General features: G+C 41.4%; 2 protein-coding genes across 4 annotated transcripts in view; one reads left to right on the top strand and one right to left on the bottom strand.

Moving 5' to 3' along the window:
• The first annotated feature begins 701 nt into the window (after nt 1-701).
• On the top strand, nt 702-11,882 carry CSTA (cystatin A). Its single transcript, XM_079923411.1, has 3 exons — nt 702-934; nt 7,857-7,958; nt 11,394-11,882. Exons 1-3 carry the CDS (start codon nt 869-871, stop codon nt 11,520-11,522), a joined length of 297 nt encoding a protein of 98 aa, XP_079779537.1. The 5' UTR covers nt 702-868; the 3' UTR covers nt 11,523-11,882.
• MIX23 (mitochondrial matrix import factor 23) overlaps nt 10,277-26,137 on the bottom strand; it is a 39,886-nt gene continuing 24,025 nt past the window's right edge. For 2 of the 3 annotated variants that reach the window (XR_013828599.1, XR_013828600.1), the window contains 3 exons: nt 19,711-19,862; nt 11,513-11,575; nt 10,277-10,405 (listed from right to left, as the gene is read on the bottom strand). Coding sequence is in view for 1 of the 3 variants with exons in the window: in XM_079923405.1 (XP_079779531.1) it covers nt 19,728-19,862 (135 nt within the window). In the remaining 2 variants the exon portion in view is untranslated. The remainder of the gene's footprint in view (nt 10,406-11,512; nt 11,576-19,710; nt 19,863-26,137) is intronic. The other variant, XM_079923405.1, reaches the window with a different exon arrangement.

Here is a 26,137-nt window from a genome sequence, read left to right as displayed (position 1 = left end):
CTGAAAAATATATTAAGTAGAAAAAAAGCATAATATAGAGTATATGTTTAGCATAAAATTTAAGTAGATTTTTAAAAACACACTAAATAAAAGTATAAAAAATGGGCTAGAAGGATACCAAACTCACAATGTAGCTTACAAGTGTGGAGAGCAAGATTGGGGGTTGGGGAGTGGGGAACTTGTGATATCAATAGTTTATTTCTTGAAAACAACTACCAAAAAAAAAAAGGAAACAAATATGACCAAATGTTAAAAGTTTTCATTCTGGATGATAGGAATATAGGTATTTATTGTTTTATCCTTTGTGTTTTTCTGTATTTTAAACAGTTCTAGAAATGTAAATAAAAGTAAAATACAAACATTCAGCCAAGATTCTCCAGATAGATCTTTACTTTCTTTATAAAGTCAAGTCCACTTTAAACAATCAGCTTTGACATTATTAAAAAAATATTCCTTTAAAAAATAAAGTTTTTGTTAGAAGTTAAACATTGGGAAATTCTCTGGTTGGGGTTTCGGATTTCATACTTCAGATGCAACAGGATGGAACCAAGGTCAAAGAGAACGCAGGCAGGTTTGACTCTTGTTCCAGCACTACACCTTGTATACACCCACTTGTTCCTCCACAGCCCCGCCTTCTTGCCAGCTCCTGTTAGCATATTCTGCTGAGGAAGCAAGAAGACTTACTTCAAGACCTACTCCCTTTGTCCCTTCAAGATGTACTTTCCCTTTGCCTTTTGTTCTTTGAGGAAAATAAAACCTTCTACGGGTGGAGCTTGTGAACAACACCTTCTTTAAAAACCAGAGCCTCCACCCTTACCTGACCACTTCAGCGCCAGCATCCTGCCCAGAAAAGACGCGGTTAGCCAAAATGATATCTGGAGGCGTAATTGAAGCCAAACCTGCCACTCCAGAAATCCAGGAGATCGCTAACACGGTGAGTGGATGCAGCCCATGAAAAGGTTTGATCCCAAATCTTGGTTTAGGTTGGCCCTGTGTTAAATGTGTGGGTGAACATCAAAACCAGAATATGGGGAAATGTGTGGTTTTGTTCAGGTTTCCTTACAACTGAAAAGTTTTTCAGATGAAACCTCTGATAATTCTAAATGTAAGAGTGATATTGAGCAAGTCATATCTCTTCTCTGAGCCTCAGGTTCCCCATTTGTAAAAGAAGAATTTTTATTGGATCATCTCTAAGGCTCTTACAATGTATGGTTCTAGGATTACTAATTCAGTTTCTAATGAAACTTTTCTATTCTCACCAAGTGGAGCCAACATGTAATTAAAGTCTGAGGTTGTTAACAATTGACGAACTAGGGACTTCCCTGGTGGCACAGTGGTTAGGAATCCGCCTGCCAATGAAGGGGACACAGGTGTGAGCCCTGGTCCAGGAAGATCCCACATGCCTTGGAGCAACTAAGCCCGTGCACCACAACTACTGAGCCTGCGTGCCACAACTACTGAAGCCCGCGCGCCTAGAGCCTGTGGTCTGCAACAAGAGAAGCCACCACAATAAGAAGCCTGCGCACCACAACGAAGAGTAGCCCCCGCTCGGCGCAACTAGAGAAAGCCTGTGCACAGCAATGAAGACCCAATGCAGCCATAAATAAATTAATTAATTAAGAAAAAAAAAAGAAACTGCTTATGGTTTTAAAAAAAATAATTGATGAACTAGACGTCAAATGCACTACAGGAAAAAAAATTTTAATAGATTGAATGAAGAGCAATATCATAAAGATGATCCACTTACAGACTTCCTACAAATCTGACTCAATGGACAATGTTTTAGTATTTGGAAGATGATTAAACTAGTAGAGAAGTGGCATAGTCTATGGTGATTCCAAAATTCATTATGGTGAAAATAGAATTCAGTGTGTTTAGCAGGTTAATACATTTTTCTAAGTGTTGTCTGGTTAGCCATTACCTATATAGTAAACATTTATTGTATTGCATATTTTATGAAAAGAAAAAGTATATAAATTTCTATTTTAGGTTTATAAATTGTCGCCCTATTTTCTTGTATCATTCCTTCTTGCTTTTTCTCGCTGAAACTTCATTCTATGATACTGTTTGGCAAAGATTAGCTTGTTGTGTAAGTGGAAGAGATGGGATTCTCTATGTTAAGACACTGAGAAGCTCTCTAAGAGAGCAGATGCCTGAAATTCTACCACTCATTCTGTGGGGCTAAGTATTTCCCTTTCAAGAGTTCTTTTAAAAAAATAGTTACTTTACAATAATGTTAATAAATATATGTGAAAGAATATTAGATCAAAAGTTTCAATTAGACACCAAGATACAAGGTGTCTTAGAAAGTGCACATTCCAAAGGATATGGTAATCCAGATGCAAGTTTTCAAAGAAGTAGCTAATAATAAATTAGATGATTCACCCATGTTAAGAGTAAAAAAAAAAAAAGTAAATACCTTGTCATTTTTTCTTTCTTGAAGAAGGTAATATTAAGTTATTAATGCCTTCATTCAAATCCCTGTATTGTCAGTGTTTTCAAACTTGAATGTGCACACAGGTCACCTGGAGGTATTGTTAAAAGACCAGATTTTGGGGCTTCCCTGGTGGCGCAGTGGTTGAGAGTCCACCTGCCGATGCAGGGGACACGGGTTCGTGTCCCGGTCTGGGAAGATCCCACATGCCGCGGAGCGGCTGGGCCCGTGAGCCATGGCCGCTGAGCCTGCGCGTCCGGAGCCTGTGCTCCGCAACGGGAGAGGCCACAACAGTGAGAGGCCCACGTACCACAATTAAAAAAACAAAAAAATAAGACCAGATTTTGACTCAGTAGGTCTGGGGTGGACCTGAGTTTCTGCATTTCTAACCAGCTGTGGTGATGCCCAGGCTGTCCGTGACCTCACTTGCCTGCAGTACTACAGATACAGGGTATTCTGAGAGGCCTATGGGAGATGGGCTTTCTAAAATCAGAGGGTGGGCAAAGAATCTCAATTTCATCTGTGAAATGAAAATAACACCTCTTGCCCTTCGACCTCAGAGTCGTAAGGACTAATGAGAGCACCTGCATAAAAATGACTTGGAGGGAATTCCCTGGTGGTCCAGTGGTTAGGACTCTGAGCTCCCAGTGCAGGGGGCATGGGTTTAATCCCTGGTCGGGAACTAAGATCCCGCAGGCCGTGACTTGGAAATGAGAAAGCAATGTGCATAGGTGAGGCATTACAATTGTTTACTTCAGATTTTTGCCTGAAGGAGGGGAAGGTCATCCCATAGAGAGGGGAAAGCATCAGAAAAATGATGACTGCAGGTTCAAGGAATTTGACATCAGAATGAAAGAGAGAGGTTGGATCAGTTCAGAAAGAGAAGAAAATCAAACAAAAGGCTTGGGGTTGAGAAGACTTGAACATTTTTGGAGGCAGAAGAAAGGAGTTTCTCCATTCTGAAGATAACAGAGACTGGAAGGTAGTGCTGGTATCAGGTACTAAAGGCTGTTAGTAGTACTTGGGTCCAGAGTACACGTGGAAAAAACCCCCTCTTCCAAAGATTCTCTATGCCCCTCTTCTTTCCTTTTTCCTATTTGGGGAGACAAGTTGTCACGAAGGAAAACAAGCCTGGTTTCTTCATTCAGAAAACATTGATTTGGGAATTAGCTGGAGGTGCAATGGTTAGGACTCTGCTCTCACTGCTGAAGACCCAGGTTCAGTCCCTAGTCTGGGAACTACTAAGACTCTACAAGCCGCGCAGTGTGGCCAAAAGAAAAAGAAAAAAGAAAAAAAGAAAGAAAGAAAACACTGATTATGTACACAGTACTGTGTGAATTGCTATAGGGAGAGAAGGGACATAAAAAATGTCCCTACCCTCAGAGAAATTTATAAAATAGATTGGAGAAAAGGGATACACACAAGGAAATAAAGAGCCAAACATGGCCCCATCCATAAAAAGCCATAATTAAGGAGCAAATGAATGGCCCACTGGCAAAAGCCTCCGGATCAATATGGCTGATCCGTTATCTTATGCCATATGTAAAAAACCATTGGATGAGAATTCTGAGTATGTTTATGTGCAGGAAGGAAATGTTATTTCAATAATTATTTTTAGAAATAAGGGCTATTATTACACATGCACAGATGCATACACACACACACACACACACACACACACACACACACACACACACACACCCCCCTAAGTCAAACGTGACTGCTGAATACCATTCCTGGCATACACACAGATCATGATTTTTGTCTGCCAGGACACCACACAAACATCCCATCTGCATACCATTATGGACACATCCAGGAGCTTAGCATGTCATGGCTCTTACCCACAAATCTGTGTTTTCCTCTCTGACTACAGCCCGCTCATCAGTCACCTCTTCCATTGTCCCCACGTCCAGAGAACCTGCCATTCATCCACACCAGAATCCTTCAGACACTCACCTCCCATCTTCATCAGAGCATGCCTAGGCCCACTCTATCACTCATCCAGCTGGATCACATGATGGGTGGTTTCATACTCTCCTCTACCCCTGATTTCCATGGCTTCGTGAGCTCTGGCATTCCAGTCCTTAATTAGAGGTCACTGCCACAACTTCCTCCTCAGCTTCTACTCCAGGTTCAGAGAACTTTGCTCAAGGAAGATGTAAAAACACAGAAAACTCACCCATTACAAATCTACAGATTCATGCCAGTGAACAACCACAGCAGGACCCTAGGGCTGCCAGGACATCCTTTCAGTCATATCCTGTTGATCCTTTTCTAGAAACCCCACAGAGGTGGATCTGGACCTTCTCTCTCCTCAGTTTCTCAATCCGTCCCATCCCCATGGCCCAACCAGATGGCGTCTCAGTTCTTTCTCTTAAAAGATTGCAGCTGGGCTTCTCTGGTGGTGCAGTGGTTGAGAGTCCGCCTGCCGATGGAGGGGACACGGGTTCATGCCGCGGTCCGGGAAGATCCCACATGCCACGGAGCGGCTGGGCCTGTGAGCCATGGCCGCTGAGCCTGCGCGTCCGGAGCCTGTGCTCCGCAACGGGAGAGGCCACAACAGTGAGAGGCCCGTGTACCGCAAAAAAAAAAAAAAGATTGCAGCTATCTTGTTCGAGAATGCCCTGAATTACTTATCCCCTGCTGATCTCATTCCTCTCTCCAGTCTAAGACTTTGAACTCCTTAAGCCAGGTGCCATCATTTCTTGTATGCTGGGTGCCTTGCCCCATACTTCCCCTGCCCTCAAAACATAGGTGACAAATGTCCACAAATTACCTCTCACCAACCCTACTGTACTCTCATGTTGCTACCCAAACTCTCCTTTGTTACTCTCTAAAACTTCCCAAATATGACCTATCCATGCTGCCACCATTATCTTTCTATGCATTTTTTCCTAAATTATGCATAGTCCAAGTGTTTCTGCAGAATGATTACAGGTAGCCTGGGTCTTGGGTTCAGTGTGGCTTAAATCCTCAGATCCTAGAGAACTAGCAGCTTACCGAGATTCATGCTCTGCAGCAACAAGAAATGCTTGAACAGCTCTGGGGTAACTGCATTTTACCAGGCGCTCCTCCCTGGAACCATCCTTCCCCTGGTTGGGACCCAAGTAACAAACCTACACTGTTCCCTTCAACACCTCAACCACCACCATGCATGGCAGGCGGAGGAAGGTGAATGCCAACTGTGTTCAGCTCAAGGTCTGTCTGTTTACCACCAGACTCCGGACCACCATTCCCAGGTGCGCTTCACCGTCCTAGCACCCGTCCTGGGGGGTCTTTCAACAACAACCTGCCTTCTGAATAAGGTTTCACTGATCAGCTCCTTCCAACTCTGCCCCTTTTCCTCCTCCTCACCTGAAATCTCATCATCCCAGGTTCATAGCCTCCAACAATAGAGCAATACAAATCTGTTTTACTGGAAAGGGGGAGCAGGGCTATGGGTTATAAGTACAGTGAACCTGCAATCAAGGCACACAGTCTGATAGGTGCCAGAGCACTTACAGAAACAAACCAGGACATTTGAAATCAACTCTCTGATGGAAAATTCTGGACTTGTGGACTGCATAGATACAATGGAAAGGTTACAGATTTGGATGTGTTTCTAGGACAGATAGAAATAAAAATGTCTGATACATAGTTTAAAAAAAAAAGATAAATCAGATACTCACTATTCAAGGCATTTAAAACGCCAAATAACTATAATCAGTAATTTTTCAGCCATTAGCAGTCATGTTCTCCTCACAGCCTTAGGTTCCTCATCTGCAAAATGAGGCTTAAATAGATAATTTGGGGTTTTGTGTAGAGATTAACCCTTCCCAGCTCAGCTCCTAACTTGACTGGTACCCAGTGGCTCAAAAGGCTCAAAAGGATTAGGTAGGGGGGAGCAATAAGACAATGAACTCTTCCCTTACTCATTCTCTCTGCATGCTTGTCCACTTTTCTCTTCTCTCTCCTGCGCCCTACCTCTTCCCATTTCTTTCTTTCTTTTTTTTCTTCACTATTTGTTTCCTTCCTTTCTCCACTTTTTAACCTCACTTTCCATCTCAAGAAAGCAATCACATTCCTCCCATCTATTCTGAATGTTACAGGAGAAATGGGTAGTGGTCCGAGAAGTGTTTGCCCTTCAAAAATGGTCTGAGAACTCAAAGAGTTTGCAAATGTCTAGATCTTCGAAAGCAATCTGGTACCCAAGCCGAGGCACAAATAGAAAAGGTTTCAAAATGCTTGCCCACTGATGGGAAGGACTGTGCGGCCTTGGGAGAACCCTAGATGCACTGGAGGCCTGACTAAAGCTGTATATGCACATAAAATGTTATGGGCTGCGGCTTCACTGGTGGCGCAGTGTTAAGAATCCGCTTGCCAATGCAGGGGACACGGGTTCAAGCCCTAGGCCGGGAAGATTCCACATGCCGCGGAGCAACTGGGCCCGTGAACCACAACTACTGAGCCTGCACGTCTGGAGCCTGTGTTCTGCAACAAGAGAGGCCGCGATAGTGAGAGGCCCGCGCACCGCGATGAAGAGTGGCCCCCGCTTGCCACAACTAGAGAAAGCCTTCGCACAGAAACGAAGACCCAACGCAGCAAAAATAAATAACTAAATTAATAAACTCCTACCCCCAACATCTTCTAAAAAAAAAAAAAAAAGATGTCTACGCCCTAATCCCTGAATCCCTTAAATATGTTACCTTGCACGGCAAAGGGACTTGTGGGTGTGATTAAAGTAAGGGCCTTGAGATATGCTATACTATTTTTGCAACTTTGAGTCTGAAATCATTTCAAAATAAAAAAAAATTTGTAATGAAATAGTAATTACGGTCTCCCATTTTTATTAATCAAAGACATGTTTACCTATTTGTAAATACATATTTAACAGATGTGTAAATCACATAAATGGAGTTCGATATAGCCTTGGTAATTTGTTTCCTCTTGTCAACAAAAAATTAATCAGTTGATTTAAGAAAGAAATGGGAAATTTTTTCGAGCCAAATTATGGATTATAACCCAGGAAGAACAACATCTCAGAAAGCTCTGAGAACTGTTCCACCCATTAGAAGTCAAGGCACAGGTACATAAGTTTTTCGAGACGGAGGGTTGTACATCAAATGATGTATAGTTGACAGTTTATTTAATCCAGATCTAAGCAGCATGGTGGTGGGTCATGTGATTCCTTACAAGATAGAGGAGGGATGTTATCTTTTAAGGAATTGTCTTGTCGATGCTAGGAGCATGTTAAACCATGTTTATGGTTGAGCAGGTATTCCTGCTGATGGGAGTGGTTTGGTCGATGCATAATGCAGATACAAAATGCAAAGTGGGGGGAGAGGGGAGGCCAAAGGGCAGAGAGATTTTGTTGTTGTTGTTTAAATTTCTCTGGTCTTGCCATAAAAATATGACTTTTATTTCATACTCTTTTCTTAAGGTTAAACCACAGCTTGAAGAAAAAACAAATGAGACTTATGAAGAATTTGAAGCTGTGGAATATAAAACTCAAGTGGTTGCTGGAATTAATTACTACATTAAGGTTAGAGTTCAACATTCGCTTTAGCACTAAAAGATATTGTTGTATCTTTCACTTTATGCAATGCTCCCTGTCTCCCCTACCTTATAATTTGTTCTTTCTCCTTGTCCTAAATCAAGATGCCTACCTAGCATGGTGCTGCCCAAGTGGTAAACTCTCAAACTTGGCAGATGACGGTATATTTATATCATCTTTTTCTTGTGAATTTAGAAACCTTTCTTATATCAATTCTTAACTTAATTTCCAGAAAATGTATAGAAAAAGACTTCAGAATTCAGGGCATGATTAGCTTGCGGCCATGGCTTCTTCATGTGGGATCCTAGGATCCTAAAGATGTGGGACTGGACCAGATGCTATCTTGAAGCTTATTCCATCTCAAAGCTTTGTGATTCTATGTGTCTAAATGAAATGGGTTTAAGGAATGATTTGAATCATTAGCTGGGAAAATCATTTAAAACAACTTTTGCCCTTTAAATAAGAATTTTGATTAATATAATTTAAATATATTATTTTTGTAACTCAAATAACTAGTTTCAACTTGTGGCACTATAGGTGTAGTTTGAAGCAGTGGAGTATTAAAAGTCTTTTAAAAATTAATTTTATAGTTATATCAGAAAATTAAGTGATGCACTGATCCAGTTCTAAATGAAGAAAACTTTTTTGTGAAGTTATTGAGAGGGAACCAATCCAACAAATCAACCATGGATATTTGGAAGCCATTTTCAACCTTTTGTATTGAGAAGATGATAATTCTCATTTAGTAAATAATTACAACAGACATTCAAATGTATTTACTTAACCTTTACTAACCTACTTGATGAGGGCACAGTCTGGCTTATTTCTCTTTAACAAACAATTAACCACTTAAGATATAAATTTTTTTTTAATGTTTTCAGCAAAAAAAATAAAAATGTGTTGTTAAGCAGCTCTGCATGAAAAAATTACAAGACTGGGTCATGTGAAAAGATCAGCCCAAATTGGGAGATTGGGATTGACATATATACACTAATATGTATAAAATAGATAACTAATAAGAACTGCTGTATAAAAAAATAAATAAAACAGAATTCACACACACATACACAAAAATCAGCCCAGTCCTACCACATTTGAGGTCCTGGTACATGCCAGGTGCTGGGGTGCTACACAGGGGTGAGATCCTGCCTCGTCCTCAGAAAGCAATGGTCTTGTTTCCTCCCTTCCTGCTTTCTTCACAGCTAGAAAAGAATGGTTTCTAGTTAAAAGTGGTTTTGTTCAAAGATAAGAAACATTCCATCAAAATTGGGATCATTATTTTAATAATTTATGATTAATCCAAGTACAAAAATTTCGCATACTAACCAGCTCATACATTTCTTAAAAGGCCCATCAGAAAACTATCTTGGAAATTTCTTCCCTTAAGACCACAGTCCCCTTCCCTCCCTACCTCACCCTCCATCTGCTATCAACTTTCTCCTATGGGATTAAAGTCACTGACCACAGTTTCCTCCTTACTTCCTGGCCATCTAGCTGTTGACCTCTTTGATCTGAGACACTCACTCTCTGGATTTCAGATCTGGCTGGTGATGTGACCTCCTCTTGTTTTTCTCAAGTACCTGTCAAGAGGCAGGTGGTAAAATGGAAGGATTGTAGGCTTTGGTGTCAGACAGTCCTGGGTTTGAACACTTACTCGGCTTGTTTGACTGGTTAAAACCTGTGCGATCCACAGCCCCTCATCTTCTCTGAGCCTTAATTCCTTTAGCTTCACAACATGAATAATAATAACCTACTTTGCAGGGTGTTATGTGGAATAAATGAACTAGAAATTTACTAAGCACTTATGGGGACTTCCCTGGTGGTCCAGTGGATAAAACTCCATGCTCCCATTTCAGGGGGCCCAGGTTTGATCCCTGGTCAGGGAACTAAAAATTCACATGCCACAACTAAAGATCACACATGCTGCCACGAAGATCCGGTGTGCCACAACTAAGACCCAGCACAGCCAAATAAATAAATAAATATTTTTTTTAAAAGAAAAGAAGTTTACTAAGCACTCACAATGTGCCAGGCACTGTCCTAAGAGCTGGACATGTATTATCTCATTTAATCCTCTCAACATGTCTATAAGTATGATCATTTCCTTCGTGTTGCTGATAAGAAAATTGCCCCCTGGGGAGGTGAACTAACTAACTAAGGTCACAATACTATAAGAGCACAGCCAGAATTTGAACCCAAGTAGTCTGATACTTACCTATTAGCTGTGCTGCCTCTAATAATGTATGCAAAAGCTGGTGCCCTGTTCCAAGCACAGAATAAATGTTTTTGAAATGTTACCCCATAGAGTGAAACTAACACAGATGTTGAAGTTTGGCTTTGTCACTTATTAGCTGAGAGATTTATGAAAAATTACTTAATCTCTCTTAATCTGCTCTGCATCTGTAAAATGGTCCTTGTTCCACCTTTCTTCTTGCCTAGAACAAAATGTAAATATAATCAAGTATATAAGATGGTCATCATAGTGTCTGACTCATGGTAAACATTTGATAAATGACATTTATTAAAATTAGTTTAGTTAGATTTATATATAAAGAATGAACTAGTGGTTACCTGTGGGGAGAGGGAATGTGGGAGGGGCAAGATAGGGGTAGGAGATTAAGAGGTACAAACTACTAAGTATAAAATAAATATGCTACAAGGATATATTGTACAGCACAGGGAAATAAAGCCATCCTTCTATAATAATTTTTTTAAATAAAATAAAATTAGGTTAGGAAGGGACACCAGAGCACAATAAATATTATTCAAAGACAAAACTTTTACTGTCTGAACCAAGAACAAAAGTGGGAATTCTTACCATAGTTTTCTAGGTCCCAGATTCATGCCCAGATTACCATTTCAATCTTCATACCAATGATTTCCCAGCAAGATCCCTTTACTTCAGAAGGGAAACTAGACTCTACACCCCTGGGTCCTGCTCAGTTTTACCTATGGGCATTTATAAAGCAGGTTCTAATATAGATATGGGAACCACACATCCCAAATTCTCTAGGGCAATTCCGATTTTCTTCTCCTTGCTCAAACCATGTGACAAATAAAGTATCCCAATTTGGGAGTCAGAAAATGGAAACCTCAAAAAGACTGTCACTTGTTTTCTTGATCTGTGCATCTTTGAAAATGAAATGCAACTCTGGACTTTCATTTGTGCACAGAATATAGTAAACTATAAAATAAAATAAACCTAGGACCTATGTCTCTTGCCATGCCTTTAGCCTGCCCTTTCTCTCATAAAAGAAGATGGAAGGTTTATGTAAACTAAGGGTCTAAGAATGGTGGTCTAGGAATGCTATTCCAAAAGAGCTTATTGCAGCTAAATCTTTATAGGTCTGTAGATCTTTCATTTGACATGGATCCGTGTGAATGAATCTCCTTTTTCTTTTTTTCTTTTTTTTTAACTTCCAGATACGAGTAGGTAATGATCGTTATATTCACATAATAGTATTCCAGAGCCTTCCTCAACAAAATCAGTCTTTGGCACTTACTGGCTACCAGGCTGACAAAAGCAAGGATGACGAGCTCACCGGCTTCTAGCGACATGTTCTGAAAGCAGTCGATTCTTTCCACTGTCTCCTGATTAATGGCCCCTGCTAATAAATGTAACTATCAATAAAGAAGTATTCCTTTTCAAATAAATTAATCTCTTCTACTAGCTCTCATCTGTTTTTTTTTTAAGATGTTGTGGGGAGCTTCCCTGGTGGCACAGTGGTTGAGAGTCCGCCTGCCAATGGAGGGGACGTGGGTTCGTGCCCTGGTCCGGGAAGATCCCACATGCCGCAGAGCGGCTGGGCCCATGAGCCATGGCCGCTGAGCCTGCGTGTCCTGTGCTCCGCAACGGGAGAGGCCACAGTAGTGAGAGGCCCACGTACCGCAAAGAAAAAAAAAAAAGATGTTGGGGGTAGGAGTTTATTAATTAATTAATTTATTTTTGCTGTGTTGGGTCTTCATTTCTGTGCGAGGGCTTTCTCTAGTTGTGGCAAGCGGGGGCCACTCTTCATCGCGGTGCACGGGCCTCTCACTATCGCAGCCTCTCTTGTTGCGGAGCACAGGCTCCAGACGCGCAGGCTCAGTAGTTGTGGTTCACGGGCCCAGTTGCTCAGCAGCATGTGGGATCCTACCAGACCAGGGCTCGAACCCGTGTCCCCTGCATTAGCAGGCAGATTCTCAACCACTGCGCCACCAGGGAAGCCCTCTTGTCTATTTTATATAAGAGTAAAATTACTTTTTATTTCTCAAAATCAATGCTATAGCTTGAGAGTAGAAATTCCATACAAACTGATGTCAGTTGGAAATCTTAGAAAAATTACAGAGGCCTAATGCAACTAGCTAAAGGATAAAACCACCACCACTCCCACCATTGGCAGGCCAGATCTTGGGTTATCAGTGCCCTGGGGCTGCTGAGAATTCAACGCTCCACCTCTACCCTCACATTTTAAAATTAAATCAAGTATTTTATTAAGCATATTTATATTTTAAAACAATCTCAAACTTACAGATAAGTTGCCCCCCCCAAAACTTTTTTCCTGGACATTTGAGTAAGTTATCTACAGTGATGTTCCATCACCAACAAATTTTGCATTTTGCACCTCCTACAAATAAGTACATTCTCCTGAAAAACTGAAATATAACCACTAAAATCAGGAAATTAACACTGAACCTGGAACCAAGCAAGACCCCATGGGGCTCCTGGGCACCAAAGCCTTTCTGTGTCCCCTGTTTCTTGTTTGTAGGAAATAGGCTTCATTCAGCCTCCATGACCTTCCCTGAGTTCCAAAGGGCAGGTTCAAACTATTGCTAATCTGGGAAGGAGGGGGATGTGAAGACAGGGAGGAGGAGTCAAGAAACAATAGTGCAGGGCTCCCCTGGTGGCGCACTGGTTAAGAATCCACTTGCCAATGCAAGAGACATAGGTTTGTGCCCTGGTCTGGGAAGATCCCACATGCCGCGGAGCAACTAAGCCTGCGCGCCACAACTACTGAGCCTGTGCTCTAGAGCCTACAAGCCACAACTACTGAGCCCGAGTGCCACAACTACTGAAGCCTGCGTGCCTAGAGCCCATGCTCTGCAACAAGAGAAGCCACATCAAGGAGAAGCCCGTGCACTGCAACGAAGGGTAGCCCCAGCTCACCACAACTAGAGAGAGCCTGTACGCAAAAACAAAGACCCAACGCAGCCAAAAATATTAATTAATTAATTAATTTTTTAGAAAGAAACAATAGTGCAGCCTTTGGGCAGGGTCCTGGTTCCTCCTCAAGGGATATACATAACAATATCTTTGAGCTCTTCTGCAGAACTAAAACCCACACCAGACTGAAGACGTTAACTACTTGGTGAAGCATTCTTCCTCCAGAGAGAAGGTCACAGTTCAATACCACCTGATGCCAGATGATCTCTAGATTGAAGGAATGCAGGTCCTGCAGGCACCCTGATCCTTATCAGCAACCCCACCCCTTGACTATAAGACTCCTCACAAACCCCCTGGGTTGGGCTACACAGTTTTGAAGGCATTAGCCCACTGTGGGCCCCTTTGCCTGGCAAGGCAATAAAGCTATTCTGTTCTACTTCATCCAAAACTCTGTCTATGAGATTCAATTTGGTGCTGGTGCATAGAGGCCGGGTTTTGGCATCAAAACATTTGTTAACATCTAATCTTCCAGACAACATTCAAGTTTCCCCAGTTACCACAAAAATGTCCTTTATTGCAAAAAGATCCAGTCCAAAACTTTGTGTTCCATTTAATTGCCATTTTTCTCTTTCTTATTTAACACTTTTATTGAGATATAATTTATATACCATACAATTCACCCAAAGTATACAATTCAGTGGTTTTTAGTATATTCAAAAATATGTGAAACCATTACCACAGCAAATTTTTGAACTTTTTTTAAAAAGATTTTTGTTTTTGATGTGGACCATTTTTTAAAAGTCTTTGTTGAATTTGTTACAATATTGCTTCTGTTTTGTGTTTTTTTTTTTTGGCCACAATGCATGTGGCATCTTAGCTACCTGACCAGAGATCAAACCCGCACCCCCTGCATTGGAAGGCGAAGTCTTAACCACTGGACCACCAAGGAAGTCCCACGAATTTTAGAACATTTTCATCACCTCAAAAAGAAACTCCATGAACTGTCAGCCCCCATCCTTCTCCACACCCCCACTCCTAAGCAAACACTAATTTACTTACTTTCTGTCTCTATGGATTTGCCTATTCTAGACATTTCATATATATGGAATCATATTATATATGATCTTTTGTAATGGGCTTCTTTCGCTTAATAAATATTTTCAAGGTTCATCCATGTTGTTGCATATACCAATATTTTATTCCATTTTATAGCCAAATAACACTCCATTTTATGGACATATTACATTTTGTTTATTCATTCATCAGTTGATGGATATTTGAGTTGCTTTCACCTTTTGACTATTATGAACAATGCTGCTATAAACATTTGTGTATATGTTTTTGTGTATACAAATGTTTTCTTTTCTCTTGGGTATATACCTAAGAGTAAAATTGGTGGTTCATAAGGTAACTCCATGTTTAAATGTTCAAAGAACTTACAAACTGTTTTCCAAAGCAGCTGCCTTATTTTACATTCCCACTAGCAGTATATGAGGGTTTGGATTTCTCCAACTTCCTCATTAACACTTGTTATTACCTGACTTTTTGAGTCTAGCCATCCTAGTGAGTGTGAAGTGGTATCTTATCATGGTGTTTATTTGCATTTCCCTGATGACTAATGACGTCAAGCATCTTTTCATGAGCTTATCATCCATTTGCAGACCTTCCTTGGAGAAATGGCTATTCAGATCCTTTGTCTATTTTTAAATTGGGTTATTTGTCTTTTTATTATTGAGTTGTAGTTTTTGCATATTCTGGATACAGGTAACTTATCAGATATATGATTTGCAAATATTTTCTCCCATTTTGTGGTTGTCTTTGCACTTCTTGAGAGTGTTCTTTTTTTAAAATTAATTAATATTTTTGGCTGTGTTGGGTCTTTGTTGCTGCATGCGGGCTTTCTCTAGTTGCCGCGAGCAGAGGCTACTCTTCATTGCAGTGCACGGGCTTCTCATTGCAGTGGCTTCTCTTTGTTGTGGAGCACGGGCTCTAGGCGCATGGGCTTCAGTAGTTATGGCACACGGGCTTAGTTGCTCCATGGCATGTGGGATCTTCCCGGACCAGGGCTCTAACCAGGGCCCCTGCATTGGCAAGCGGATTTTTAACCACTGCGTCACCAGAGAAGTCCCCAACAGTGTTCTTTAAAACACAAAAGATTTTAATTTTAATGAAATCCAAATTATCTGTTTTTTCTTTTGTTGCTCTTGCATTTGGTGTCAGATCTAAGCATTCTTTGCCAAACTCAAGCTCATGATAATTTACTCCTGTTTTCTTCTAAGAGTTGTGTTGTTTTAGCTTTTACATTTAGGTTTTTGATAACTTTTGAGTTAATTCTGTAAGTAGTATGAGGTAAGGATCCAATTTCATTCTTTTGAATGTGGCTATCTAGTTGTTCCAGCACGATCTGTTGAAAAGACTATTCTTTCCCACATTGGTCTTGGCACGCTTGTTGAAAATCAGTTGATCATAGGCACATGAGTTCATTTCTGGACTCTCAATTCCATTCCATTAATTTACATGTCTATCTCATGCCAGTACCACACTTTCTTGATTGTTGCTTTGTAGTAAGTTTTGAAATCAACAAGTGGTGAGTCCTCCAACTTTGTCCTTTTTCAAGAATGTTTTGGTTCTCCTGGATCCTTTGAATTTCTGTATGAATTATAGAATCTGCTTATAAATTTCTACAAATAAATTTCTACAATTTTAGCTACAAATTTCAGCTAGGATTCTGATAGGATTTGTGTTGAATCTATAGATCAATTTGGGGAGTAGTGCCATCTAAACAATATTAAACCTACCAATCCATAAACAAGGATGTTTTCCCAATTATTTACACCTTCTTTAATTTCTTTTGAGAATATTTTATAGCTTTCAGAGTATGTATTTTGCACTTCTTTTGTTAAATTTATTCTATAGATGTTCTTGTAAATGGAATTGTTTTCTTACTTTCATTTTTGTTAATTGTATGTATATTAAAAAATGCAATTTTTCTTGAATTCTTCAAACTTGCTGAACTTGTTTATTGGTATATTCCTTAGAATTTTCATATACTACAAATCAGCTCATTTACAAAGAGGTAGTTTTACTTCTTCCTTTCCAAACTGGATACCTTTTATTTTAATTAAATACCTAACTGCACTTGCTAGAACCTCCAGTACAAAGTTGAGTAGAAGTGGTGAGAGTAGATAGACTTGTCTTGTTCCTGACCTTAGGGGGAAAGCATTCAGTCTTTCACCATTAAGTATGATGGTATCTGTGGGGTTTTTGTAGATGCCCTTTATCAAGCTGAGGAAATTCTGTAATATGTTGTGGTTTTTATCATGAAAGGACATTGGATTTTGTCAAATGCCTTTTTTCCTGCATCTATTGAGATGATCATGTGGTTTTGTTTTTTTATTTTATTGATACAGTGTATTACATTAATTGATTTAGGAATATTAAGTCAGCTTTGCATTCCTAAAATGAATCTCATGTGGTCATGGAGTATAATTCTTTTTTATGTGCTACATTTGGTTTGCTAGTATTTTGTTGAGGGTTTTTGCATCCATATTCTTAAAAGATATTGGTCAGTAGTTTTCTTCTGATGCCTTTGGTTTAGTATCTAGATAATACTGGCCTCATATAGAATGAATTGAGAAACATTCCTCCCTCTTCTATTTTTCGTAAGAGGTTGTGTAGGATTGCTATCAGTTTTTCTTTAAATGTTTGGTAGAATTCAGCAGTGAAGCCATCTGGGCCTGGGCTTTTCTTTGTGGGAAGTTTTTGACTATTAATTTAATCTCTCCATTTGTTATAGGTCTATTTAGATTGACTATTTCTTCTTAAGTTGGTTTTAGTAGTGTGTCTTTCTAGATATTTTTCCATTTCATCTGTATATTCTATTTTATTGGCATATAATTGTTCACAGTAATCCTTCCTTGGCCTTACCTAATGGATTTTGGACTGAATTGTTTAGGAAGGAGAGGGAAAGAAGAGGGAGAGGTGGGAAGGGAGAAAGGAGGGAAAGGAGGATGGGGAAAGAGAAGAGGAAATTTGTTTTAAAGATGCCCTAAATAATGTCTCCCTCTGTGTTCTGCACTCTGCTCACTACCCTGCTAGTGCCACTTGCCAATCCGCCACCCCCAAATAATAATATAGTATATATTAAGTGCTTATTATGTGTCAGGTAGAGTTCTAAAGACTTTACACATATAACTCATTTAATCCTCATAACAACCTCATGAGGTAACTATTATTATTATCTCCTCTTTACAAAAGACTGAGCTGTAGAGAGGTTAAGTTACTTGCCCAAGGCCTCATGGCTAGTTAGTAAAGTAAGGATATGATCCCAGGCTGTTTGCCTCCAGGACAAATGCTCTTGATCCATACACTTCACAAACACAAGCTCAGAATTCATTTACTCTGCTATTCTGACCCCTGAAGGAGGTAAGTGAGAGCTTGAAATAGTGATTTTTTTTTTTGTAACCACTGACAACTCTAAATGCTTCTTAATAAGGAAACTGTTCTATTCATCTGCCTTCAGCTCTTAGCACATAGAGATTTAGTTCAATAAATGATCTAAAAGATCTCCACTGGCTAGCTAGTATTAATGTCATAGGGCTTTTAGGTAACAGGGACTGCCACATGATAGCACTGGCCTAATAAGAATCTTTTTCTGAACAATGCAAACACGGAAACAAATATCTATAGCTGTATACACAGAGGAGCTAGACAAAGATATATGAAACTCCATAATCAGATTGATTAGATTTATTTTTACTTTATCCTGATTTTGATATAGAAAGTCTGAATATACCACATGTTTAAGAATTAGTCTAATGAGGGGACTTCCCTGGTGGCGCAGTGGTTAAGAATCTGCCTGCCGGGCTTCCCTGGTGGCGCAGTGGTTGAGAGTCCACCTGCCGAAGCAGGGGACACGGGTTCGTGCTCCGGTCCAGGAAGATCCCACATGGCCGCGGAGCGGCTAGGCCCGTGAGCCATGGCCGCTGAGCCTGCGCGTCCGGAGCCTGTGCTCCGCAACGGGAGAGGCCACAACAGTGAGAGGCCCGTGTACCGCAAAAAAAAAAAAAAAGAATCCGCCTGCCAATGCAGGGGACACGGGTCCAAGCCCTGGTCCGGGAAGATCCCACATGCCGCAGAGCAACTAAGCCCGTGCACCACGACTACTGAGCCCACGTGCCACAACTACTGAAGCTCTCATGCCTAGAGCCCGTGTCCCACATCAAGAGAAGCCACTGCAATGAGAAGCCCGCGCACCACAACGAAGAGTAGCCCCCGCTCGCCGCAACTAGAGAAAGCCTGCGTGCAGCAACGAAGACCCAACGCAGCCATAAATAAATAAATACATTTATTAAAAAAAAAAAGAATTCGTCTAATGAGGAACACACAGAACCTACGCAAAGACAATTACAGCACCTCACTGTCAGAAATTAAAAACTTGAATAAACGGATAAACATATCCTGTTGCTGATTAGGTAGACTTCATGTTAAAGAAAACATAATAATAAATAGGAATAAATAGGAAAGAAGATCAAGTAATATGTGTAGTGATCCTCAATCTTGCCTACATATTAGAACCACTTAATTTATAAATTAAAAAAAAAAACCTAGATTGGGGCCCCACTACAGACCAATTAAATAAAAATCTCTGGGAAACAGTCCAGGTGATTCTAATGTTAGCTAGGGTTGAATACCTCTAGGATATAAAGGAAAAGAGAAAATGGTTTAATGGAAATGCTTGCCCTAATGGAACTGAAAATATATTTCAAAGTTTAAAATATTTCATTTTTCTGATAGTAGGTTAAAAACAGAATAGACAATGGGAACAGGAAAAAAAATGTAGGAAAGTGTGACCCAAATCTGTTTAAACCAGGTAAAATAAAAATAGTATGAAAATAATTTTTTATTTACTAAGTTTTGTTGAAAAATACATTTGGGGCGAGATTATCATTTGGATCCGTATTTTGTATATATCATAACAGTTTGCAAATTGTTTTAAATTTGAAAACTGGAATATTTTAAAAACAGTTTTAAGATAGATGATTTTTTTAAAAGGGAGTGGCTTACTTAAAGGCTAAGGAAGTGGTATGTGAAAAAGTAGATGTATTCCCCCCAAATTGTTGGGATTCCAAGAGTAACAAAAAAGAAAATAGACCTACAACTGGATAAACTGTTGATGGAAAGGGTGTTCAAAAGTTGGTTGGCCATTTAGGACTTATCCAAATAAAGGAGCAGGATTTTCCCCAAAACATCTGTCTTCTCTTAGCAAAACAACTGCAATCAAAGGAAAAAATTACATTTCTGAAACATTTCCCCCACCAAATTTGAAGTGGAATCTGGGAGCAAGAATCTGTTCTCTACTGCAAAAGTTATTTTCCCTAACCCCAAAGGAAAGACTGACAGAATGCACTCTTGCCTTGCAAAGCTGAGGGACTCAACCCCAGATATCTGTCAGGCACTTCCAGAATTCTCTGCCAAAGACCATGGTTAAATGACTGTGCATTGGGTCAACTGAAGATTCAGAGGGCATGATTCTGCCCAGGGTTGTAGGCAATGTCTACTCTGTTCTTTCTTGGGAAACAGGTTTTTTCCACTTACCTAAGGGAGTGAATTGATCAATTTCTGGCATGTTTCTCACTTAGAAGGCCAAAACTCATCCTGGATGCTGCTCTGACTCTTCCCTTGCTGGAACTGAAGTTCAGACACCATGGGGAGTTTCTTCCAAGGTATCCAAACACATCCATTGTGTTCTAAATGACAATATGAGAAAGTATTGGATGAAGAAAAAATGTCCTAATGTCAGTGGATTTTTTTTTAATTTAATTTACTTATTTTTGGCTGCATTGGGTCTTTGTTGCTGCACGCGGGCTTTCTCTGGTTGCCAGAAGTGGGGGCTACTCGTCGCGGTGTGTGGGCTTCTCATTGCAGTGGCTTCTCTTGTTGCAGAGCACGGTCTCTAGGCATGCAGACTTCAGTAGTTGTGGCTCGTGGGGCTCTAGAGCACAGGCTCAGTAGCTGTGGCACACGGGCTTAGTTGCTCCACAGCATGCGGGATCTTCCTGGACCAGGGCTCGAACCCATGTACCCTGCATTGGCAGGCGGATTCTTAACCACTGTGGCACCAGGAAAGCCCCGTCAATGGATTATTTAAACAGGGAGATACTGCTTGGCCACCTGAGTCACTGGGAATGTTCTTGATAGGCTCCTTCTGTTCAAGAGAACTTTATTTTATGTAATGCAGGGATTTATCATAAAGATGTATCCGCTGAGGAATCTGAATTCATTCCAAACAACTAGGTCTCATGGAAAAGAGGGACCCACACAGAACTGGATCTCACAGCCAGAACCAGGATCCAAGGCAGCTCTAAGAAACCGAGGAGCTGTGATGGTGGGTTTTTGCTCTAGGGGCCCGTCATTAATGGGTCTCAGCTATTCCCCAAGAAGCTGTCTGCATCTCTCTCTCTGTCCACCTTTATGCCAGCTCCAACTGGCATTCTCTTTACTATTCTATATACCTTTCTCTGCCTCATGGCTTGCATCCTCACAGCCCCTGCTTTCTCGGAACACTGGACTCACTGTCTTGGTCCCTGTTGCACCTCATCATCACTCTTCTTCAAGCTTCACCTCCCACTGCTAAGTACATCATTTTCACAGTATTGTCCTGATCACCTGTTTGCTCCAGGACTTGTCACAGAACACTGGCTAACTTAAGGTTTGGCAGTTCTTGGGTCAGTCACCCAGTCCTGGTCCAATCAACATAGTATAAAATGGGCTACCAAGGAGTGCTCTCTAAGTAGGAGCTGTGAACCAGAGAGTATTCCCTAGAAAGGGAAAGGGCTAGAAAGGGCTCTTGTATGGTATCACATGACAAGTATATAGACGGGTAGATGGATGGATGGACAGACGGACAGGAACAATTTGTCCTCAGAGAAGTAAGGTATGATTGATTAGGGAGACAGAAAGGGCTAGAAAGGGCTCTTGTATGGTATCACATGACAAGTATATAGACGGGTAGATGGATGGATGGACAGACGGACAGGAACAATTTGTCCTCAGAGAAGTAAGGTATGATTGATTAGGGAGACAGAAACTGAATGTGGGTTGAACAGCTGAGCAAAGAGAGAATTGCATTTGCACATTGATATGTTTGAATGAGATCTGACTCCAGCCCTTAGGAACCAAGTAATGCACTGATCCTGGCTGGACTGGCTATTAATGCCAAGTCTCCCTTCTTAGGGAAATGAGACAGATTTCCCCCCAGCTGCTTCACACACTTCTGGCTGTTCCTTCATGTAGGGCCTGGACTTCACCAGCCTTTCCCTAGTTATTAGTTTCTCCCAAAGTTCATTCCCCTCCCTCCCCAACTTCCCCGTCCTACCTCCCCGCCCACCACCATGCAGCTTTCAGGATTTTAGCTCCCTGAACTGGGATCGAACCCCGGCCTGCGGCAGTGAAAGCACAGAGTCTTAACCGCTGGACCACCTGGGAATTCCCCCAAAGTTCATCCTCTAAATGGGGCAATCATGTAAAATGTTACCGAAAGCTCTGTACACATGTCGAATCTCGGAAACAAAGAGTTTTGGGTGAAGTAGAAAAGGATAGCTTTATTGCTTTGCCAGGCAAAGAAAGACACACTGGGCTTCTGCCTCAAAAAACTGTATCTCCTGGGCTTCTCTGGTGGTGCAGTGGTTGAGAGTCCGCCTGCCGATGCAGGGGACACGGGTTCGTGCCCCGGTCCAGGAAGATCCCACATGCCGTGGAGCGGCTAGGCCTGTGAGCCATGGCTGCTGAGCCCGTGCGTCCGGAGCCTGTGCTCCACAATGGGAGAGGCCACAACAGTGAGAGGCCCACGTACCACAAAAAAAACCAAGAAAACAAAAAAACAAAAAAAACAAAACTGTATCTCCTAACCAGGGAGGATTTGGTGAGGGGTTTTATAGCAGTGGTTCACAGGTGGGGTCTCTGACAAGATCAGGGTGTATGCAGGGCCTGCCCTCCCTTAATCATCTCAGGTGGTGGGTCTCCTAATCTTGATGAACTTCTCTAGTGCCTTTAATCTTGCCTCAGGTGGTTTCTTGGCTACTCCCCCCCTTGATTAGCAACTGTTCCACCCTTCGGAACTCAGGGTAGGTCATGGAGGCTGTAGTCTTGCCTACAAGAAATGGGGGAAAAAAGGGCCCCCATGCCCGGGAGCCCCACAGGGCCCCGCTTGGTTTCAGAAGTACTTAAAATGTGCCTAATTTGTAGTACACACAGAGCAAATGAGCTATTATTAGTAGCATACTTTTCATTCATTGAACAAATATTTGGACGGTGGGCTGCATTTGGCTAAATATAACAAAATCCTAAATATAGAAGCTTAACCAAACAGGTTAACCACTCCTGTTACATCCCTTGAATGAACAGATAAAAAATCCCTGCCCTCACATTATAACAAATTTGGAGACACAGATAGCCCGGCTGGAATTGGCAACCCACAATGCCATCAAGGATCCAGTCTCCTATGTTTCTGTTCAGCCATCCTTAATATGTGGTTTTCATCTTTGTGTTTGTTATCACATAGGCAAATAGTCCTCATCCTTGGCACTCTAACCACACTCCAGTAGAAAGGAGGAGGAAGGGATAATGCCTTTATTAGGAAGGTAAGTTTCTCATAAATGTCCCAGCAGTCTTCTGCTTATATCTCATTGGCTTAAGTTGTCTCACTCTTATCTAGGGCTGCCAGAGAAGCTGGGCACACTGCTACTCTAGACAAAATCAGGAAGGGGAAAATGGATATAGGGTAGAAAACTAGCAGTTGCTCAGGTTCATCCGTCCAGGCACCGAGAACCTTGAAAGCTGGTGGGGTAGAGGTAAACCAGTAATTGAACAGTGTGATAAAGATCACAATAGGGGCTTCTGGAGCCTGTGCTCCGCAACAAGAGAGGCCACGACAGTGAGAGGCCCGCGCACTGCGATGAAGCGCGGCCCCCCCTGGCCGCAACTAGAGAAAGCCCTCGCACAGAAATGAAGACCCAACACAGTCTAAATAAATAAATAAATAAATAAATAAATAAATAAATAAAAAGATCACAATAGAGGTGTTCATCATGGGAGCACATAAAAGAGACACCTAATTTGTATTTCAAAGATCAGGAAAGGCTTGCTGAAGGAAGTGATAACTGAGACAAGTAGGAGCTGGCCAGAGAAGACAATGTGTTCAGAAGTTCAGAATTGAGACCAGGTCTTTTCTGGGAACAGAAAGTAGCTCCCTATTGGTGGGCAAAAGAGTGTGCTATAGAGAGGGGTGATGTTGGAGGTAAGCAAGAGCACAAAGGACTTCACAAACTGTTTTGAAGAATTGGTACTTATCTTCAAGGTACTAAGAAGCCAGTGAGGAATTTCAAGCAGGAGACAGATTTTCTTGCTAGTTTTAAAAACTGGAATGGAAAAATCATTGTCTATAGCAATTATTTCTAAATGCCAGTGGATCTGCTGTCCCTTTTTAATGCAGCCAGGAGATGCACAAATTCACTTGGCCAAGCCCTCTCCCCTTTTACAGGGATGCCCTCAGCTGCCCACTGCATTCAGAAGCTGGGAGCTATCTTTGTTTAAAGTTACTAACATTTTGGCCTTCCTCCCTAACATAATGCTGTGGGTAAATTAGGCTTTTTCTGGAAATGCCGTCCCTATCAGAAGTGATCACTTTTTTTTTTTAAACATTGGAGTTTTTTTAATATATTAATTTACTATTTATTTATTTTTGGCTGCATTGGGTCTTCGCTGCTGCGCGCGGGCTTTCTCTAGTTGTGGCGAGTGGAGGCTACTCTTCGTGTGGTGCATGGGCTTCTCATTGTGGTGGCTTCTCTTGTGGAGCACGGGCTCTAGGCGCGTGGGCTTCAGTAGTGGCTCGCAGGCTCTAGAGCGCAGGCTCAGTAGTTGTGGTGCACGGGCTTAGTTGCTCCACAGCATGTGGGATCTTCCCGGACCAGGGCTCGAACCCATGTCCCCTGCATTGGCAGGTGGATTCTTAACCACTGCGCCACCAGGGAAGTCCCAGAAGTGATCACTTTTTGACTATTTTCTTTACTCTGCAGTGTTCACGCTCAACTATTTTTTTTAAAAGAAACAATTAAGGCTTACCTAAAAGGTTAAGTATAGACAGAAATCATGAGTACCCTAAGTGATTTCTGATGTATTTGATTAGATCATCCATCTCCAGGCGGAATATTTTTTTCTTGATTTGAAATGAGACCACACGTTTGACTAATCTCCCAGCTTCCAAGTTATTCCTAGACGGTCAAATAGGTGGTGTGGCACAAAGCACAGTCTACTGCAGTAGCACTGGGTACATTATTGCTGTTTCCCAAACTGGTATCTTTGGAGCACAACCTGAAACAGACTGACTGAACAGTCATTTGAAACCCACTCTTTACTCCCCATTCCTGGTTCCTTGCTTTGGGGGCTGCGGGGGGGGGGTCGTGGGGGGAGAGCGGGGATGGAATGGAACTTTAACACTTCCTAGCATGCTATATAATTACTTTCTATTGTTTGTCTCCCCTCACTACATGTAAGCTTTTTCAGAGCAAGTATTTTTTTTCTGTTTCGTTCACTGATGTGTTAGCAGTGGCTAATAGTGCCTAGAATTTGGATTTGGAAGGTACTCAAATACGGGGTTGGCCAAAAATTTCGTTTGGGTTTTCTCATAACGTCTTACAGAAAACCCAAATTTTTTGGCCAACCCAATACTTGTTAAGAATTTGCAAATGGATTATCATCAGTGTTTCCTCTATGGTTATCTTCTGTTCTGCTGAGGAAGGGCCAAACTCATCTCAACTTTTGCACCTTCTGTTTCTTCTCTTTTTGGCTAAATCCTACCTATCCTTCAAGCAACAAAATCAACGAATTGTTTTAAGGCAGCGATTACATGCAAGACACTGTTTCAGCAGGCAAATCAACTTTCAAAAGCAATGCACCATCCCTTTCTTAAAAGTTGGAGGCTTAGGGCTTCCCTGGTGGTGCAGTGGTTGAGAGTCCGCCTGCTGATGCAGGGGATGCGGGTTCGTGCCCCGGTCCGGGAGGATCCCACATGTCACGGAGCGGCTGGGCCCGTGAGCCATGGCCGCTGAGCCTGCGCGTCCGGAGCCTGTGCTCCACAACGGGAGAGGCCACAACAGTGAGAGGCCGGCGTAACGCAAAAAAAAGTTGAAGGCTTAAAATGCCATTCATCACAACTAAACATACTATTATTCATTTATACTAAAAGTCACTCCATACTATCATAATTGCACATTTTCATAATATGGTACATTGGGATGAGTCAAGCATCCTGCTAAAATTGGATTGCCTAGATAATACTTTAGCAGACGTGAAATTCTGGAAAGGCTCTTATGAATCCTTTCCAAGGATTCTGTTTCTGAATTCCCTGTTGAGCATCTTTGTTGAGTTTTATTTTTATCCTCACATGTATCCTTTCAATTCACTCATCCATCCAAAAATTATTAAACATCAACTTTCTGTCATGCACCATTCATTAATAGGTAAGTCCTACCGAAAATCTTTTTCACTGCTGGCACTAGGAAATTTTTTTGTTGAAAAGACAACATTATAATCTTAACAAAAGTAGGTCTTGTTTATCAATATCCCCAACAACTACAACAGTATCTGAGCCACAGTAGATGCTCAAAAGCTTTTTTTGAAAGAATGGTGAGCACTTTATACATTTATTGCTCACTTCCAAGTGCACAACCTGATAAGAGTCAACATACTGAACACACAAGCCTATCCACAACCCCACTGGGTCAATCCAACTGTGCCAGAGCCAGGAAGCTTCTGTTTAAATCGTGGTAAGCAGAGTCCTAGAATGACTCTCCAAAATGTCCCACTCTAATCCCTCAGACTGTGAATATGAGACATTACATCTGTGATGTCACATTACCCAGCAAAAGGGATTTGCAGGTATGATTAAAGTTGTAATCAGTTGACTCTTGAGGTAATAAAAAGGAAGATTATTATGGTAAAACTAATATAAACACACAAACCCTTT

The sequence above is a fragment of the Stenella coeruleoalba genome (genome assembly GCF_951394435.1).
Source record: "Stenella coeruleoalba genome assembly, chromosome: 5".
Lineage (NCBI taxonomy): Eukaryota > Metazoa > Chordata > Mammalia > Artiodactyla > Delphinidae > Stenella > Stenella coeruleoalba.
This window is presented reverse-complemented; position numbering and strand designations above follow the sequence as displayed.